The sequence below is a fragment of the Carlito syrichta genome, unplaced genomic scaffold (genome assembly GCF_000164805.1).
Source record: "Carlito syrichta isolate Samal-C Ts95f unplaced genomic scaffold, Tarsius_syrichta-2.0.1 Scaffold287526, whole genome shotgun sequence".
NCBI lineage: Eukaryota > Metazoa > Chordata > Mammalia > Primates > Tarsiidae > Carlito > Carlito syrichta.
The window spans coordinates 864,047-878,928 of NW_007231622.1; the positions used below are offsets into that span (position 1 = coordinate 864,047).

The 14,882-nt window shown below is 50.0% G+C and overlaps 1 protein-coding gene across 1 annotated transcript in view; it reads right to left on the reverse strand.

Annotated features, from left to right (window-relative positions):
- The window catches only part of ADCY5 (adenylate cyclase 5), a 171,062-nt gene that overhangs the window by 12,790 nt on the left and 143,390 nt on the right, over positions 1-14,882 (reverse strand). Inside the window, exons 13-17 of the mRNA XM_008052805.2 lie at positions 9,184-9,300; positions 8,585-8,749; positions 4,906-5,081; positions 2,970-2,999; positions 1,623-1,755 (exon numbers count right to left, since the gene is read on the reverse strand). Of these exons, the coding sequence (XP_008050996.1) occupies positions 1,623-1,755; positions 2,970-2,999; positions 4,906-5,081; positions 8,585-8,749; positions 9,184-9,300 (621 nt within the window). The remainder of the gene's footprint in view (positions 1-1,622; positions 1,756-2,969; positions 3,000-4,905; positions 5,082-8,584; positions 8,750-9,183; positions 9,301-14,882) is intronic.

The window sequence follows — 14,882 nt, forward strand, 5'->3', positions numbered from 1 at the left end:
CCACTGCACTCCAGTCTGGGCGACAGAGTGAGACTCCAACTCAAAAAAAAAAAAAGTAGCAAAGACACATGTACATGTTCTTCTAGGTATGTTGCACACACATCTATTCCCTAGCTTTGTCCATGGAGAAGCCCAAGCAGCAGCTAGCACTCCAAGCACTCTCGTATCTAAATACCACTCTCCACTAAGAAGAATGAAAGCTCTTTGCAAAAATCACCAGTTCCTGGGCTGGAGCGGACAAGCACAAAATGTAGGGTGATGGGCATCATGTTGGAAAATATATGTGGGGGGTGATAAAGCAAGAGCAGAAAAACGGGTTGGGGAGTTGATGCTCTTCTTGGAACTTTTCTGTAGGTTTAAAACTATTTTTTAAAAACTTAAAAAAAAAAAGGTTAAAACGAAGGGACCAGGGACATGGGGAGAATGGAGGTCAGAAAGTAAAGGTAAAAAAAGTGGAAATACAACACTTCTGGGGCCACAGGAGGAGAAAAACACTGCGAACACCAGCGCCCCTTGAGGAGGCTGAAGGTGGGCCAGGGAGCCATGCAGCTGAGTGAAAAAGAGTGAGGTTTGGAGCTGGACGACTGGAGGGCATAGGGATGATTTGGGCCTTAGATCAAAGAGATGGAGGCTCTTTGCAAAGAGACTCCATGCAAAATACCCAACAAAAGGGGCAACCTGATGTCCCCAGCTTCACTTAGTGTCCAAGCCCCAAGGCCCTCATCCCACTGTTAATAAGAAGTCTGGGATGGGGGAGGTCTAAACACATTGTAGAAGAACTGAAGTGGGCTGAAGACAAAGGCTGGGCCAGGCTAAGCCTTGCAAGGGGCTGGGTTGAAATAGAAGGTCTGAGGCAGGCCCTGTGAAGGTGGGGCTTCCTCCTGCCTAGTGCCCTTGGGGACACCCTCCTGCCAGTGCATGGGATGCCCTCAGCCTGGCCCCTCAGCATCCCTTCCTCTGGGCAGACACAATGCACAGGGTGCAGGGGATGCAGCCCAGAGAGCGGAGCCCTGGAGGATTTCTGCCCCACCTGTGCACCCAGCATGGTCAGAACTCTGCCCTCCCCCACCCCTGAACACCCCACCGCCTGAGCCGGGCTTGGCTGGCTTCCTGTTGAGTCTTTGATGTTCCTTCGATCCATCCCCTCTGGGGAGACTCTTCAAGCCCAGTTCTGGCCAGGTCAAGCCCTGCTCGGATGCCTTTGGGACCCACTGTGGCCACGATCCTGCCACCTCTACTCCTCCCTCACCCTCCTGGACTCCTTGCTGCCCCCACCACAAAGGACCTGCCCACACCTGCCTCTGTCCCAGCCTGGGGACACACACAGTAAGTGCCCAGTCAGTATTTGTTGACTCCAAAGCACACACCCTGAGCCCATCAGAGTCCCAGCATTGTCAAGGGTGGGTATGGCTGCAATATGCCTCCAGACTTTGCCTCTTGGCCTGAGAGAGTAGGGAGCAGACCCACTGGGACATGAGTTCCCAGTCCACTTCGCTGAGGCATGAGCAGGACTCCTCATTGGTGCAAGACAAAGCCCCAGCCCAGCCCAGACGAAGAGCTTGTTCACTTGAACATTTGCTCCACGTGCCTCCCCCACCCAGCTCCAACCCAGGGCCACCCACCTGCAGTTTCCAGAGAAAGTCGAGGCGGGCGGTGGACTCCACCTGCTGGGCGTGCAGGTATAGGGCCAGCACAAAGACTGAGATGATGATGGGCGTCACCACCTTCAACGCCACCTTGGTCGCGTGCTCGGGGCTGCAGGTGGGAAGGAGACAGGCCTTAGGCCACCCTGCCACTTCACAGCAGGCTCTGAGGTTCCTCCACCCCAGATCGTTTTTCTTCCTCCCACTACAGCTTCTCCTCCTCCTCACCCTCCTGCTCAAATCCAGGGTGTGCCTCCTCCAGGAAGTCTTCTTGGCTGACAGCCCCATCTCAGCCCCTGCCTACACTGGCAGCACGGGCAGCCATTACTCTCCTCCTGATGCCTTATTCTCCCTTATCAGTCGGGATCTCCCCTCTGGTCACATCAGGAGATAAACTCAGCCCTTCTCAGAGGCGGTATGTACATCCCAGATCTTTCTCAGTGGGTAATACGGGGGCAGTGGGTGCAGTAACAAGGGAGCAAGGCCAGCCATAGCCACCCTGTCTCTGGGCAATCCTGGACAAGTCTTTTAACCTCTCTGAACTTTAGTTAGCTTATCTGTAAAATGGGACAATATCCACATTTCAAGATGGTCGCAAGGACTAAAGATACTGTATACAAAATGCTTAGTGCCGCACTTGACAAAGAGTACACTCCAAAACTGGTAGCTATTACTATCTAATTATATTTTTGCTAGCATTACTAATAAACATTCTTCACAAAAGCAGCCATTCTAAACCCTGTGCCTTGAACCAGTAGAGCCCAAACCTTGAAGGTTACATAGTGACTCCCTGCCCAGGCAGCAGTTTGTGGAACTGGCCCCAAGACCCTGCAGACCTCGCCTTCTTTCTCTCCTCCAGATGGAAAGTGTGCACAATTCCTGTTATCCTGGGGGAGAGCTTGAGGCTAAATGCTTTAAAACAGAGGTCCCCAGTCCCAGGCTGTGGGCCAGTACTGGTCCATGGCCTGTTAGGAACTGGGCCCAACAGCAGGAGGTGAGTGGTGGGTGAGCAGAGCTCTGCCTTGTGTCAGATCAATGGCAGCATTCGATTCTCATAGGAGCGGGCACACTATTGTGAACTGTGCATGCGAGGGATCTAGGGGCCCTGATGATCCCTGTCGCTGATCACCATGGTGGGATCACAGAAGTAAACAGGGGTATCTCTCCCACTGGGATGCCTTGCTACCCCAGAAGGGGTGGGCCTCTTTGTTCCCTCTAGCTTCCTCCTTCACCACCCACCTTGCTGCCAAGGTCCCTCCCACCTGGGCACCGGCTGCCCTCTCTGTGCTGAGGGCAGGAAGATGCCACATCAAAGCGTCAACTCACCACTGGGAGGTCCCGTTGTTGTTGAAGTCTCTGTGAACAGAGTTGAGGAAGACTGGTCAGCGCAACTCTTCGGCATAAGGCAGCCTCCATTCCTGCTCTGCTCTCTGCCCCAGCTCTGCCCCCTCATGCCCTGCTCTGCTGTCCCCCCTACTGTTGCTCCTTGTTTCTCTACCCCCAGCGCCCCTCTGCACCCCCAGGGATACTTTCAGGATGGGAAGCTTGCCCAGCCCCAACCAGCCGCTGGTCACCACAACCACAGTCGTCCAGCTCCTACCTGGGATCCTGCCCTCCCACCTCCCAGCATGTCCACCTCGGTGAAGCCTGCCCTCGTCTCCCACCCCAGCCCTTGGCTTCCATCCGGAGGGAGTGAAGGCGAAACCCTACGCCTGCTCTGCCCGTGGGGCAGCCGCTGGCCACGTGTGGCCACAAAGTCTTAAAATGTGGTAGGTGCAAGTCAAAATGTCCAGTAAGTGTAAAATATGCACTGGGTTTTGAGTGTGAAAAAAGGTAAAGCATTTCATTAAGACTTTCATATTAATTACATATTTAAAATAACCATATACGGATATACAGTACTGGTTAAAAGTCAAATTAATTACATGCATTGCCTTTTTAATATGTCTACTAGACAATTTAAAATTATGTAGGTGGCTTGCATTATTTACCTGCTGGACAGTGCTGATCTAGAGCCAAATCAGGGTCTCCCACCCAGAAATGACCCCCATTCTCTGCTGCCAACTTCAGTGGGGGAGGTGAGAGGCTGTGGGTGGGAAAAGGGCAAAACTCTCCACTCCAGCCCTGATCCCTAGGTAGAAAGGCCCCAGGCTGCTTTCTCCTCACAGGACTGCAGCCTGTACTGTTCTCAGTGGTACAGTGTCTTCCCAGTCATCTACCCACACAACTGCCAAGAAGTTCTTCCTGGAATCTGACTGAGAGCCTTCATTACACTTTCATTTTTTCAAGTGACACTCCCTTCACAAGAATGGAACATTCCTAATGGTTATCTGTCCTATCCACTGCCTAGTTCAGTGGCTGGCACATAGTAGGCCCTCAACAAACATTTTTAAATTAATGAATGAACGAACACATGAATGGATGGATGGATGGCTCTTTTCCTTCGCCTCAGAGAAAGTGCAGTCTGCTGCATTTTCTCAGGGTCACAGACTTGCTACTCACGTTTTTGCACTTCTTGGTGTGTGTGTCAGGGATAGTGATGGGAGGAAAAGGGTATTACATAAATCTTACTACTATGGGTATCACTTCCATTTTACTGGAAAATAATAATGAGTTTCAGAGGAATAAACAAATGTGTGTCTGACATTAAGATTCAAACTCAATTTAACCCAAAGCCTCTTTCACCTCATGGAGCCACCTCCCTTAGATCCACTCTGTCACTGGATGATCAGGCTGACTGTGGGGTAAGCCTTGAGCACAACCTTCATGCCCACCACCTCTGGGAATTGGGACCTAACCTCCACCATCATGGCCAGGAGTTTTTGGGCTGTGCACAAATACCCAATCAGATGTGGTAGGTCTGCATACTTTGCCGGATTGCTAGGAGGATGAAAGGGATAATATATATCCAAGTGTCTGGCTGGTGGCAAGACAGAGCCTGCAAACAACAAAGATTGTCCCTCTGCTCCCACAGACCTTGTGACCCAGCTCTGTTGAACCTTGACCCCTGTGGGTCAGAAGTTCCACAGGCAGCTGGAGTTGAGTGAAAACAGCCTATTCCAGGCTGCCCCGGGGCAAGCCAGAAGCATGAGGTCAGGAGTGAGTGGTGAACTCATGCTTTGCCCTGGCGGTCAGGGCTGGAAAGGAAGAAGACGCTCTCCTTGCAAGTTCCCTGAAGAGCCAGGATCTGGAGTCCCCTGCTCTTCCTGCCTCCCCACAATGCCCTGCACCCAGTGGGGGACGGGAGGAACATGCCACCTACATGGCGTTAGCTGTGACCAGCAGGTCGGCGTTGTTGAAGAGTGTGACACCGGGCACCTCCACGACGAGCACGTAGATGAGCTCGATGGCCAGCATGAGCACCAGCTTCCCAATGCAGCTGATCTGCAGGAACACGGAGCAGGCCAGGAGGCTGAGCAGCACGCTGTAGGTGAAGTACTGCGGACAGAAAGCGGTGGTGTCAGCTCCTGGGGACCCCGCCCCCCCAGGCCCCCGCCCTCCAGACTGAACCAGCTTCAGGTGAAGCCTGGTCTGGGCATGCTCCTGCTGACATAAACTTGGCAAAGGATGTGATGTCTTGGGAAGGGCCCTGGTTAGGAACCAGGAGACGGGCTCCAGTTGGAGTTTGGTCAGTACATGCAATAGAGCCCCGTGTTACTGCCGGGCTCCAGGCTCAGACTGGCCTGGGTTTCACCCTGATTCACTCAGGACTGGTTGTGTGCCTAGGGACATTTACTCAACCCCTCTAATCCTCAGTGTCTCCATCTACAAAGCTTCCTATCTCATGGGCTCATTTGGCGCAGTGGCTGGTTCCCTCATTAACAGTGGGAACACGGGTGGAAGGTCTCTGATCTGCAACTTTAAAATCCAAAGCCTCCAAAACGAAAAGTTTTTATAACTCTTGAGGGGGTAACGCCTGAACTCACCTTATTTGGTGACAGAACCTGATCTAATTGATGAGATGCTAGTCATCATCTTTATCCTGCTTCCTGGGACTATTCATACATTTTGCTGCAGAAATATTACTGTGTTTATTACCAGGTGCGGCCCCAGACTCCACAGGGGGTGAGAGGCAACCGTCTAGAATCTGAAAAAATCTGAAGCCCCATATGTGGCCCCAAATATTTCAGATGAGGGATTATGGTCCTGTACTATTAACTCTGGGGCAGTCCCTTCTGATCCCTGAAACTGTTTCCTTCTTAGACAACTGAGGGGCTGAACCAGGATATCAGAGGTCCCCTTCTCTTTGTTGTCCCTTGATGCTAATCCTAGACATGTTAGTGTCTATTATTTTGATCTTTCTTTTAAATTTAGTATCATCATTTTTGAGTCAGGCTTTCAGATTCTTACTATTTGCATACTGCCTCTGCTCTGGGTTAGGGGCCAATTGGCAGTGGTTGGCAGTGGGGGCAGCCCCCATGTTGGACCCTCTTCCTCCCTTCTGGATCCAAGGAAAAGGCTGCTGAGGGTTCCTTGATGAATGGGTTGAGGGGACAGCCTCAAGTATCCCCAGGAATGGGGACAGAAGAGGGAGCAAGGTGGACACGCCCACATAACTCAACCCCAGCTACTTGTACTTGGGAGAGGGGTAGGGGACTGTCCAGAGCCAGCCTGGATTCCCATGCAGATCCTGGGCCCAGATAGCCAGGAGGCCAAGGCTTGATGCAAGGGCCTCAAGTCTGTGAGGAGTTGCTGGATCAGAAATAACCCTTGTGGGTGTGGCCATCTGGAGAGCTTTGTTGCCAGCAAGAGCTGGGATCAGCAGGCCTGAGACTGGCCAGCTGGTGAGGGCTGAAGCCTGGGACCAAGCATCTCCCACAAATGAGGAGTCAGACCATGCCTACCACCATCCTCTTGCCCATGCCTCAGCTTCTCCTGGGATTGCTGAGGAGCAAATACAAGACCAAAAGGAGCCTCTGTTCCTCAGCACACAGGAGGCAGAAGTGCTGCTCCTGTGGCTCTCAGTCAAATGTGAGGGAACAGAGGCAGGGGAGTGTTGGATGGGGCCTGTGAGGCCGTGGCTGCCTGGAAAAGAGAGGGCCCAGAGACAGATAGGGGGCAAATGCTTGTCTAGGTGAGCATTCCTGCTCCTCACTGGCCTTTCTGTGCCCCACCAGTACAACCCAGAGCCAGATCAGGCTGCCTCCCAGGTTGGGTGAGGGAGGCCAGTGCTGTGACAGCCCACGGTGCCCCTCGGGTGCAATCCTGAACCTTTGTCGTGAGTAACGGAAAGGACAGACACTGCCACCACCTTACAGGTTTCCTGTGAGTGCCTGCGGGAGCTGGGAGTATGGGAATGACCACATGGAGCAGATACCTGGGGCTGGAAGCCTGGCCCTGCAGCATGCCAGCAAATTGCTCCCTGACAAATGCAGTAACGTGAATGAGGCACCTTTCAGACCACAGGGGCTCAATGAAGGTCATTCCCCGCATAAGGATTCATGGCATTATTATTATTAGTATTATTATTATTAGAATCAAGGTCTCACTCTGTCATCCAATTGGAGTGCAGTGGCATAACCATGATGATTACAGTTCATGGCAACCTCAACCTCCTGGGCTCAGGCGATCCTTCCACCACAGCTTCCTGAGGAGCTGGGACTACAGGCACATGCCACCACACTCGGCTAATTTTTTTATTTGTTTGTAGAGACAAAGTTTCACTACATTGCCCCGACTGGTCTTGAACTCCTAGACTCAGGCAATCAGCCTGCCTCAGCCTCCCAAAGCTCTGGGATTATAGGCATGAGCCACCGTGCCCGGCCAGCATTATTTTTTAAGCCCAAGTGGCTGAGGTTTGTCAGTACAAAATGTCTTTTTAGGGTGATGAAAGTGTTCTAGAAGTTGATTATGATGATGACTGTACAATTTCTGAATATACTAAGCACTAGTGAAGTGTCCACTTTGAACAGGTTTCGTTTATGATGATGCTGGCTTGGGATTAGGTCCCCCTTGCTCCCCTCCCTGCTCTCTGACCCTAAGAGCTAAGGGGCTCAAGTGGGTTCCCCTGAGATAGGGTTGAGTCTGCTGCAGAAGCTGAGGATGCTTGATTAGGAGCACAAACTCTGGAGCCAGACTACTTGAAGGAGAACCTAGGCTCTACTACTTCCTGGCTATGTCAGTTTGGGCAAGTAACTTAACCTCTCTGTACATCAGGTTCTTTATCTCTTTTTTTTTTTTTTGAGATGAAATCACTCCATCACCCAGATTGGAGGGCAGTGGCAAGCTCCTGGCCACTGCAGCCTCGACCTGCTGAGCTCCGGCGATCCTTCCGCCTCAGCCTTCCAAGTAGACAGAACTACAGGCGTGCGCTACCATGCCTGGCTAATTTTTTTTTTTTTTAATTTATTGTAGAGATGAGGTCTCACCAAGTTGCCCAGTGGGTCTCGAACCCATGGGCTCAGGCAATTCACTCACCTCAGCCTCCCAAAGCACAGGATTACAGGCTGAGCCACCAAGCCCGGCAGGTTCTTTATCTCTATAAAGGAGATAATATAGTACCTCCTCGCCCTAGGGTTGCCATGAGGATTTAATGAGTAAATGCATGTAAATAAAGCCTTTAGTTTGGCAGTATTGGGACACTGCCAGGGAAGGAGAAGGGAGCACATAACATCAATAAGGGTATCTGATCTCAAACTAGGCGAAGTGGGAACCAAAGGGAGGCCCAAACTGTATCTGAACCACTTATCCACCTAATCCTGAATTGTACCCTACATCTTTAAAATAATAAATAAATAAAGCCCTTAGCCAGGTAAGCACTACTGTTACACTGCGGAGGCCAGCCTTGTTCCCAGTGTCTGGCACATGGGAGTAAGCAACATTAGGGGAAGGAGGACTCTAGAAGGACAGTGAGGAGGTCAGCCCCTGACTGTTCTGAGCAGAGTTGGGGAGGGGCAGGGGGCTTGCCATCTGTTGCACTTCTGACCCCTGCAGCCCAGTACCTCGGGGAAGTTGCAGTTGGGCCAGGGGCTGCCACAGAAGCCCTGTTCCTCGCCCAGGCTGTAGTTGACGGCCGACTCCACCACATGGCACGCGTTGACCCGGCTCTCACTGATGTTGTGTTCCTCCGCCAGGCATCCCTGCAGGTCCTTGGAGTTGCACATGAACTGGGGGCAGGGAAGAGGGCATCGAGGAGCAGTCAGCCCCTGGGGACCATGCTGGGCAGCCCATCCCACCAGGCAGCGGGCGTGCACCCATTCTCTGCCTCAGATGCAGACTGACACTGAGGGACAAAACTTGGGAGAGGCTGAGGATCAGGTGAGGCTTGCCCGGCCACCCTGGCAGGAGGGGGTATGGCCGGTGGACCCTCCTGGACTCTTAAACATGCCTTGGGCTCCTCATGGCTTGACCAGCCTTGAGAGTGAACTGCTAAAAACTTTTGTGAGGCACTTGAAGAGTCATACATCTGTTCCCAGGCCTGAGATGAGACAGGAATAGAATTTCCAGGGAAACTCTCTCCCAGCCCAGGCCCGTGGGAGACACGACTTTACTGGGTTTGACCCAATGGGGCTGGAGGGTGGGAGGACATGCAGCCACCCACCATGTTGACAAAAGCTGAGAGGAACACCAGGATAATGGTGAACACCCCCACCAGGGTGCTGTTCATCTTGGACCGCACAATCTTCCTGGAGAGGGTCTGCAGCGGAGAGGGAAAGAGCTAGGGGTGGAGAGGGAGGGAGAGACAGCAAGAGCCTTTGTCAGCGAGAACTCCACAAATGCCCAGAGCACAGTGGACCCACCTGTGTCTCTCCGGTATCGCCCTAGGGGCCTTCCTGGCCGCCCTCCCAGCCTGCCAGGCCCCAGCCTCGCACCACTGCTCTAGGCCAACTGCAGCACTGACTCTGCAACAGGCCAGGAGCAGGCCCACCTGGGGAGCTCACAGGCGAGAGAGGCAGGATGAAAGGAAAGATGCTCTCCTGACCCAAAAGGGAAACAGAAGAAAAAGCACATTTACTCGCTGTGTGAATGCTGGGCTTGGGGGAGTTACCACCAGGGAGGGTTGGTGGGTGGTGGTTGAGGAGTCATGGAGGAGCCCAGAATTTTCCTGGGGAGGGTTGGTAAGGCCTTATGGAAGAAGTGGGGAACTGTAGGTCTGAGGAGTCAGAGAGGACCTGGAGGAAGGGGCTGGGCTCATGAGAGGGCACAGAGCAGTAAGGAGCAAGAGGGAGGTGGGCCTGGACACGCACGTGAGCAAGCTCTTTCCTCAGCACAGAGCTCCATGGGCCTGCCGTTTGCTCACTCAGCCCCTCTTATGTGTTACTCAGCTAGACAAACCATATGTCTACTCAAAGACCCACTGCAGTTTTAGAAATTAAGTGATCAGGCTCCCAAGTCCCATTTCTTTCTCTTTTTTTTGAGTCGGGGTCTCACTCTGTCACCCAGGCTGGAATGCAGTGGCATGATCATGGCTCACTGCAGCTTTGACCTCCTGGACTCAGGCACCGTGCCCAGCTAATTTTTTAAAATTTTTGTAGAGACGAGGTCTTGCCATGTTACCCAGGCTGGTCTCGAACTCCTAGGCTCAAACAATCCTCCCACTTTGCCTCCCAAAGTTCTGGAATTACAGGTGTGAACCACTATGTCCAGCCCTAAGTCCCATTTCTGCCACCCGATCTGATGTAGTTGGCCCTTGTACACCGTGTCCCCTTCATCTCCCTCAAAACAGAGGTTAAAAAGGAAGTTGATGGCCGGGCTCGGTGGTTCAGCTTGTAATCCTAGCACTTTGGGAGGCCAAGGTGAGTGGATTGCCTGAGCCCGGGGGTTTGAGACCAGCCCAGGCAACTTGGTGAGACCTCGTCTCTACAACAAATAAAAAATAAGCTGGGCACGGTAGTGCACACCTGTAATTCCAGTTACTTGTAAGACTGAGGCAGAAGGATCACCTGAGCCCAGCAGGTCGACGCTAGGGTGGCCGTGAGCATGCCAATGCACTCCAACCTGGGCGATGGAGTAAGATTCCAACTCAAAAAAAACCAAAAAACAAAAAGGAAGTTGGTGAACAGAAAAGCAAAGCAGTGGATACAGGCTGCCCACCTCTGCCCGCCCACCTCTTCTTGGTGAGACCTACTGCCACAAACATTCCAGGTTTCCTATGAAATTCCCAAGGACAGAGAGGGGGTAGAAAAAGCACTGAACCAGGAGTTGGGAAGCCTGGGTTCTAGGCTTGGCCTTTCCTGTGTAATCCTGAGCAAGCCACATCCCCTCTCTGAAGGGTCTGTTAAACTGGGTTTGGCCTAAAACTGTCTCCCTATATATTTTAAGTTTGGCCTAAAGGTTTCTCTGTGCATGGTGAACTATAGCCTAGCTGGATGTATAAAACAGACTGTACCCTACTCTTGTGTCAATCACTGAGTTTCGGCCAATTAAAGGCAGCCAACTGTTCAAACTGGGTTCAAATAAGGCAAACACGAATTTGTCACCAATCTGGCTGTCTCTGTACCTACTTCCATTTTCTGTAGGTCACTTTCCTTGTTCAATCCATAGACCATCTTCCACAACGTGGCTGCATGGGAGCCTCTCTGAACCAATTCTGGTTCAGATGCTGCTTGATATGCGAATCATTCTTTTTAGAATTAAACTCTATTAAATTTGTCTAAGGTTTTTCTTTTAACTTCCCCGTCTATAGGGCTCTTAGGACCCTTGGGACACCCCTGACTTTTGTGGCAAGTGAAGCAGGTGGAGGCCTCCACTCTGATTACGGGACCCTGAGCATCCCTGCATGTTCTTGCTTAGCGTGCTGGACCACAAGGTTTATCCATCCCCTGATTCTGAGTTTCTATGGTTGGTCACACAGACAACTAAGTAGGCCAAGGGGCATAGCATGACCACCATGTAACCGTGTACTCCCAGTGGGGAGGAGAACTGGCTTGTGTGCAACAGAGCTTGCAGCCAGCACAAAAGTGCCAGGCCCTTAGTCCAGTGTTCCTCAGCCACAACCCAAACCCACTGCATGCACAGCATCCATATGGGTCCATCACACACCCCCGGGATTTGAGGGCAAAGGGAACTGACACAAACATGCTGATGTTCATGCTGCTGGCTATGCCATGAGTAGTAACATTTTTTGTTTCTGACCCAGGAGTCTTGTGTCATCTGCCAGCATCCATGAAACACAACAAGCCAACTTATTAGCTTGTTAAGTAGGATAGAATCAAACTTCAGACTCTTTAGAGTTCTTGACAAAAAGTAAGGGCTCTGTTCACCCCTCAGTCTTGGGCTGTGGGCTGGCTGTGTGTGTGGGGAAGGGAGGTAGTATATCTTTCCCACCCCAGAATCCTCCTCCACCTTTCCAGCATGGCTGCTTCCTATTCAGTAGAGGGAAAGAGAGGAGCACGGGGAAGGACAAACCACAGAAGGAGCTGCCACAGTGGCAGAGGGGCCTGGCAGTTGTACAGGCCACAGGCTGAGAGGGAGAAGACCTTGACTCCATCTCCCCAGCAGGGGAGCCTCTCAGGTGTGTCCCCCCAGCGTTAAGCCCGTGGTATTGTTCTGAAAAACCCTTCCCTCTGGGTGATGAAGGAGACACTCTGTGACCTCTGGTGTGGCAGAAGGAAAAAAATATGTGATGTAGAGAGCACCAGCTTGTATTAGAATCCTGCTTAATAGAATAGAAATAAATCAAATAGAGTGAGAGTCTAGAAATAAACCCTCACATTGATGGTCAATTGATTTTGACAAGGATTTCAAGACAATTCAGTGGGGACAAGAATTGTCTTTACAACAAATGGTACTGGGACAAATGGATATCCACATGCAAAAGGATGAAGTCACCACTCTATACAAAATCAACTCAAAATGAGCCAGAGACCTAAATGGAAGAGCTAAAACTGCTACATAAAAACATACGAGTAGACCTTTGTGACTTTGGATTAGGCAATGGTTCCTAAGAAAAGGCACCAAAGGCACAAGCCAAAAATAAAAAATAGATAAATTGGACTTCATCAAAATTAAGACTTTTTTCCCTTCAAATAAACACCATTAAGAAAATAAAAAAAGGTATTGGTGCGGCTATAGAGAAATTGGATTCCCTGTGCATTGCTAGTGAGAATATAAAATGATGCAGCCACTGTGGAAAACAGCATGATGGTTCCTCAAAAAATTGAACATAGAATTATCATACAATCCAGCAGTTCCACCTCTGGGTATATACCCAAAAGAATTGAAATCAGAGACTTGTGCAAATATTGTGCATTCATGTTCATAGCAACATTATTCCTAATAGTCTGAAAGTGGAATCTATTCAAATTTCACTGATTAATGAATGGATAAACAAAACGTGATCTATCCACAACAATGGCATATTACTCAGTCATTAAAAAAAAAGTAAAGTGCTGTTACATGCTACAACATGAATGACCCTCAAAACTATTATGCCAGGTCAAAGAAACCAGTCTCAAAAAGCCATGTATCGTGTGCTTCCCTTTATGTGACATGCCTAGAACATGCAAATTCATAGAGACAAAGTAGGTTCGTGGTTGTGAGTAATCAGGGAATGAAGACTGAATGGGTTTCTTTTTGGGACGATGACAGTGTTCTGGAATCAGTGGCAAATGTTGCACAACTTCGTGAACACACTAAAACTAGTGAATGGCAAGTCCATTTACCTTTATAAAGGCAAATTTTATGGTAAATGAATTAAACCTCAATAATGCTCTTGTTTGAAAGAAGTCTGCTCAGCCTCTTACTAGCTGTGTGATTCTGGGGACATCATTATATGCTCTGAGCTTCAGCTTCCTTATTGGTAAATAAAGAGTATCTATCTCCCAGAGTGGCTATAAAGACTCAGTATATGCATTTGAAAGTGCTTTGTAAGCTGTTAAATGCATCAAAAAAATTAGCTAATATTTGCATTTTAAGAGTTCTGTTGCCAATAAGAATGAAAGTCCTTATTTCCCATGTAAAGGAATTTTTGGCTTCACAGCTGGGGAAAGTGTTCTGGCACTAGCATGGGGATCTTAATCTGAAATGGTATGACAGATGGTTTCAAATCTTTGGCTACTTAAAGTTTTGCCATTCCATCCTTCCACCCCCTCATTCTCCCTCAATGTTGCTTAAACTGTTTCAGTTCTGATCACCCCATCCACTGATTGAAGGGCTTCTTGCATCATTCTTCAACCACCAATACAATGGCTGATTTAGGCAACGGTTATCAATACATGCTAAAACTTTCTCAATAAAAGGAAGTTGGGGAACAGGGGCTGCACATGGGTTTCCTGGCGAATATGGGCCCTGGAGTCCCAGTAGGGCCATCCGGGGGCCATAAGAAGAACTGTAGGCTTTTTAAAAATTGGTGTTAGAGGCAGCTCTGGCATCTAATGAAGGACTGAGTCTTCAAGCACTGGCCTGCTACAAGCCAACTTCCCTTGACACCCTTTAAAAAGACCTTCTCTTGACTTTAAAACTTCAGTGGGAACCCAGGAATTGCTGCTTTTTTGAAGTCTCCAGAAGATTTGATAATCTGCATGATACGGGTTCACAGTGTCTTGCTTCCTTTAATCAGAATGTTCATCTGTATCTCGACCCTAAATCCTAATTTTACCAACCCAGCATGGATCTTTTTTTTTCTTTTTCCTGAGTTGGAGTCTCACTCTGACACTCAGGCTGGTACAGTGGCATGATCATATCTCACTGCGGCCTCTACCTTCTGGGTCAAACAATCCTTCCACCTCAGCCTAAGTAGCTGGGACTACAGGTGCATGCCACCATACCCAGCTAATGTTTGCATTTTTTGTAGAGACGAGGTCGCACTATGTTGCCCAGTCTGTCTCAAACTCCTAGGCTCAAGCAATCCTCCCGCTTCAGCCTCCTAAAGTGCTAGGATTACAGGCATGAGCCTGCACCCAGCCCCAGTGTTGATCAGAAAACGCTTTGCCAAGGAAACATCTCTTCCTAAGGCTGCACCATAGCTGCAATCAGATCCTGGAGAGCATTTTTCCAGCAGGATAATTGTGTCTGCACCAACCAATCTTGCAATGCCTGCTCACAATCAGAGCTCAGAAAAAGAATCAATTTTTAAAAAATAAATTCAGAGCCAGCACATTCCCAATCTGATTAATGCAAATCAATTCTTCATGAAAAACGGGAGTTGGGACATAGTTAATAAACTATGACTGGAGTGAGGAACAGTTTTGATCCTGGCTTCTGTGAGTTGCCTCCAGGCAAATCAACGACCCCCCGGGGTCCTGTCTGTGATGTGGGCCAGGGTAGTGCAGAGATAAAAGGTGACGAAACTGGGTGGCA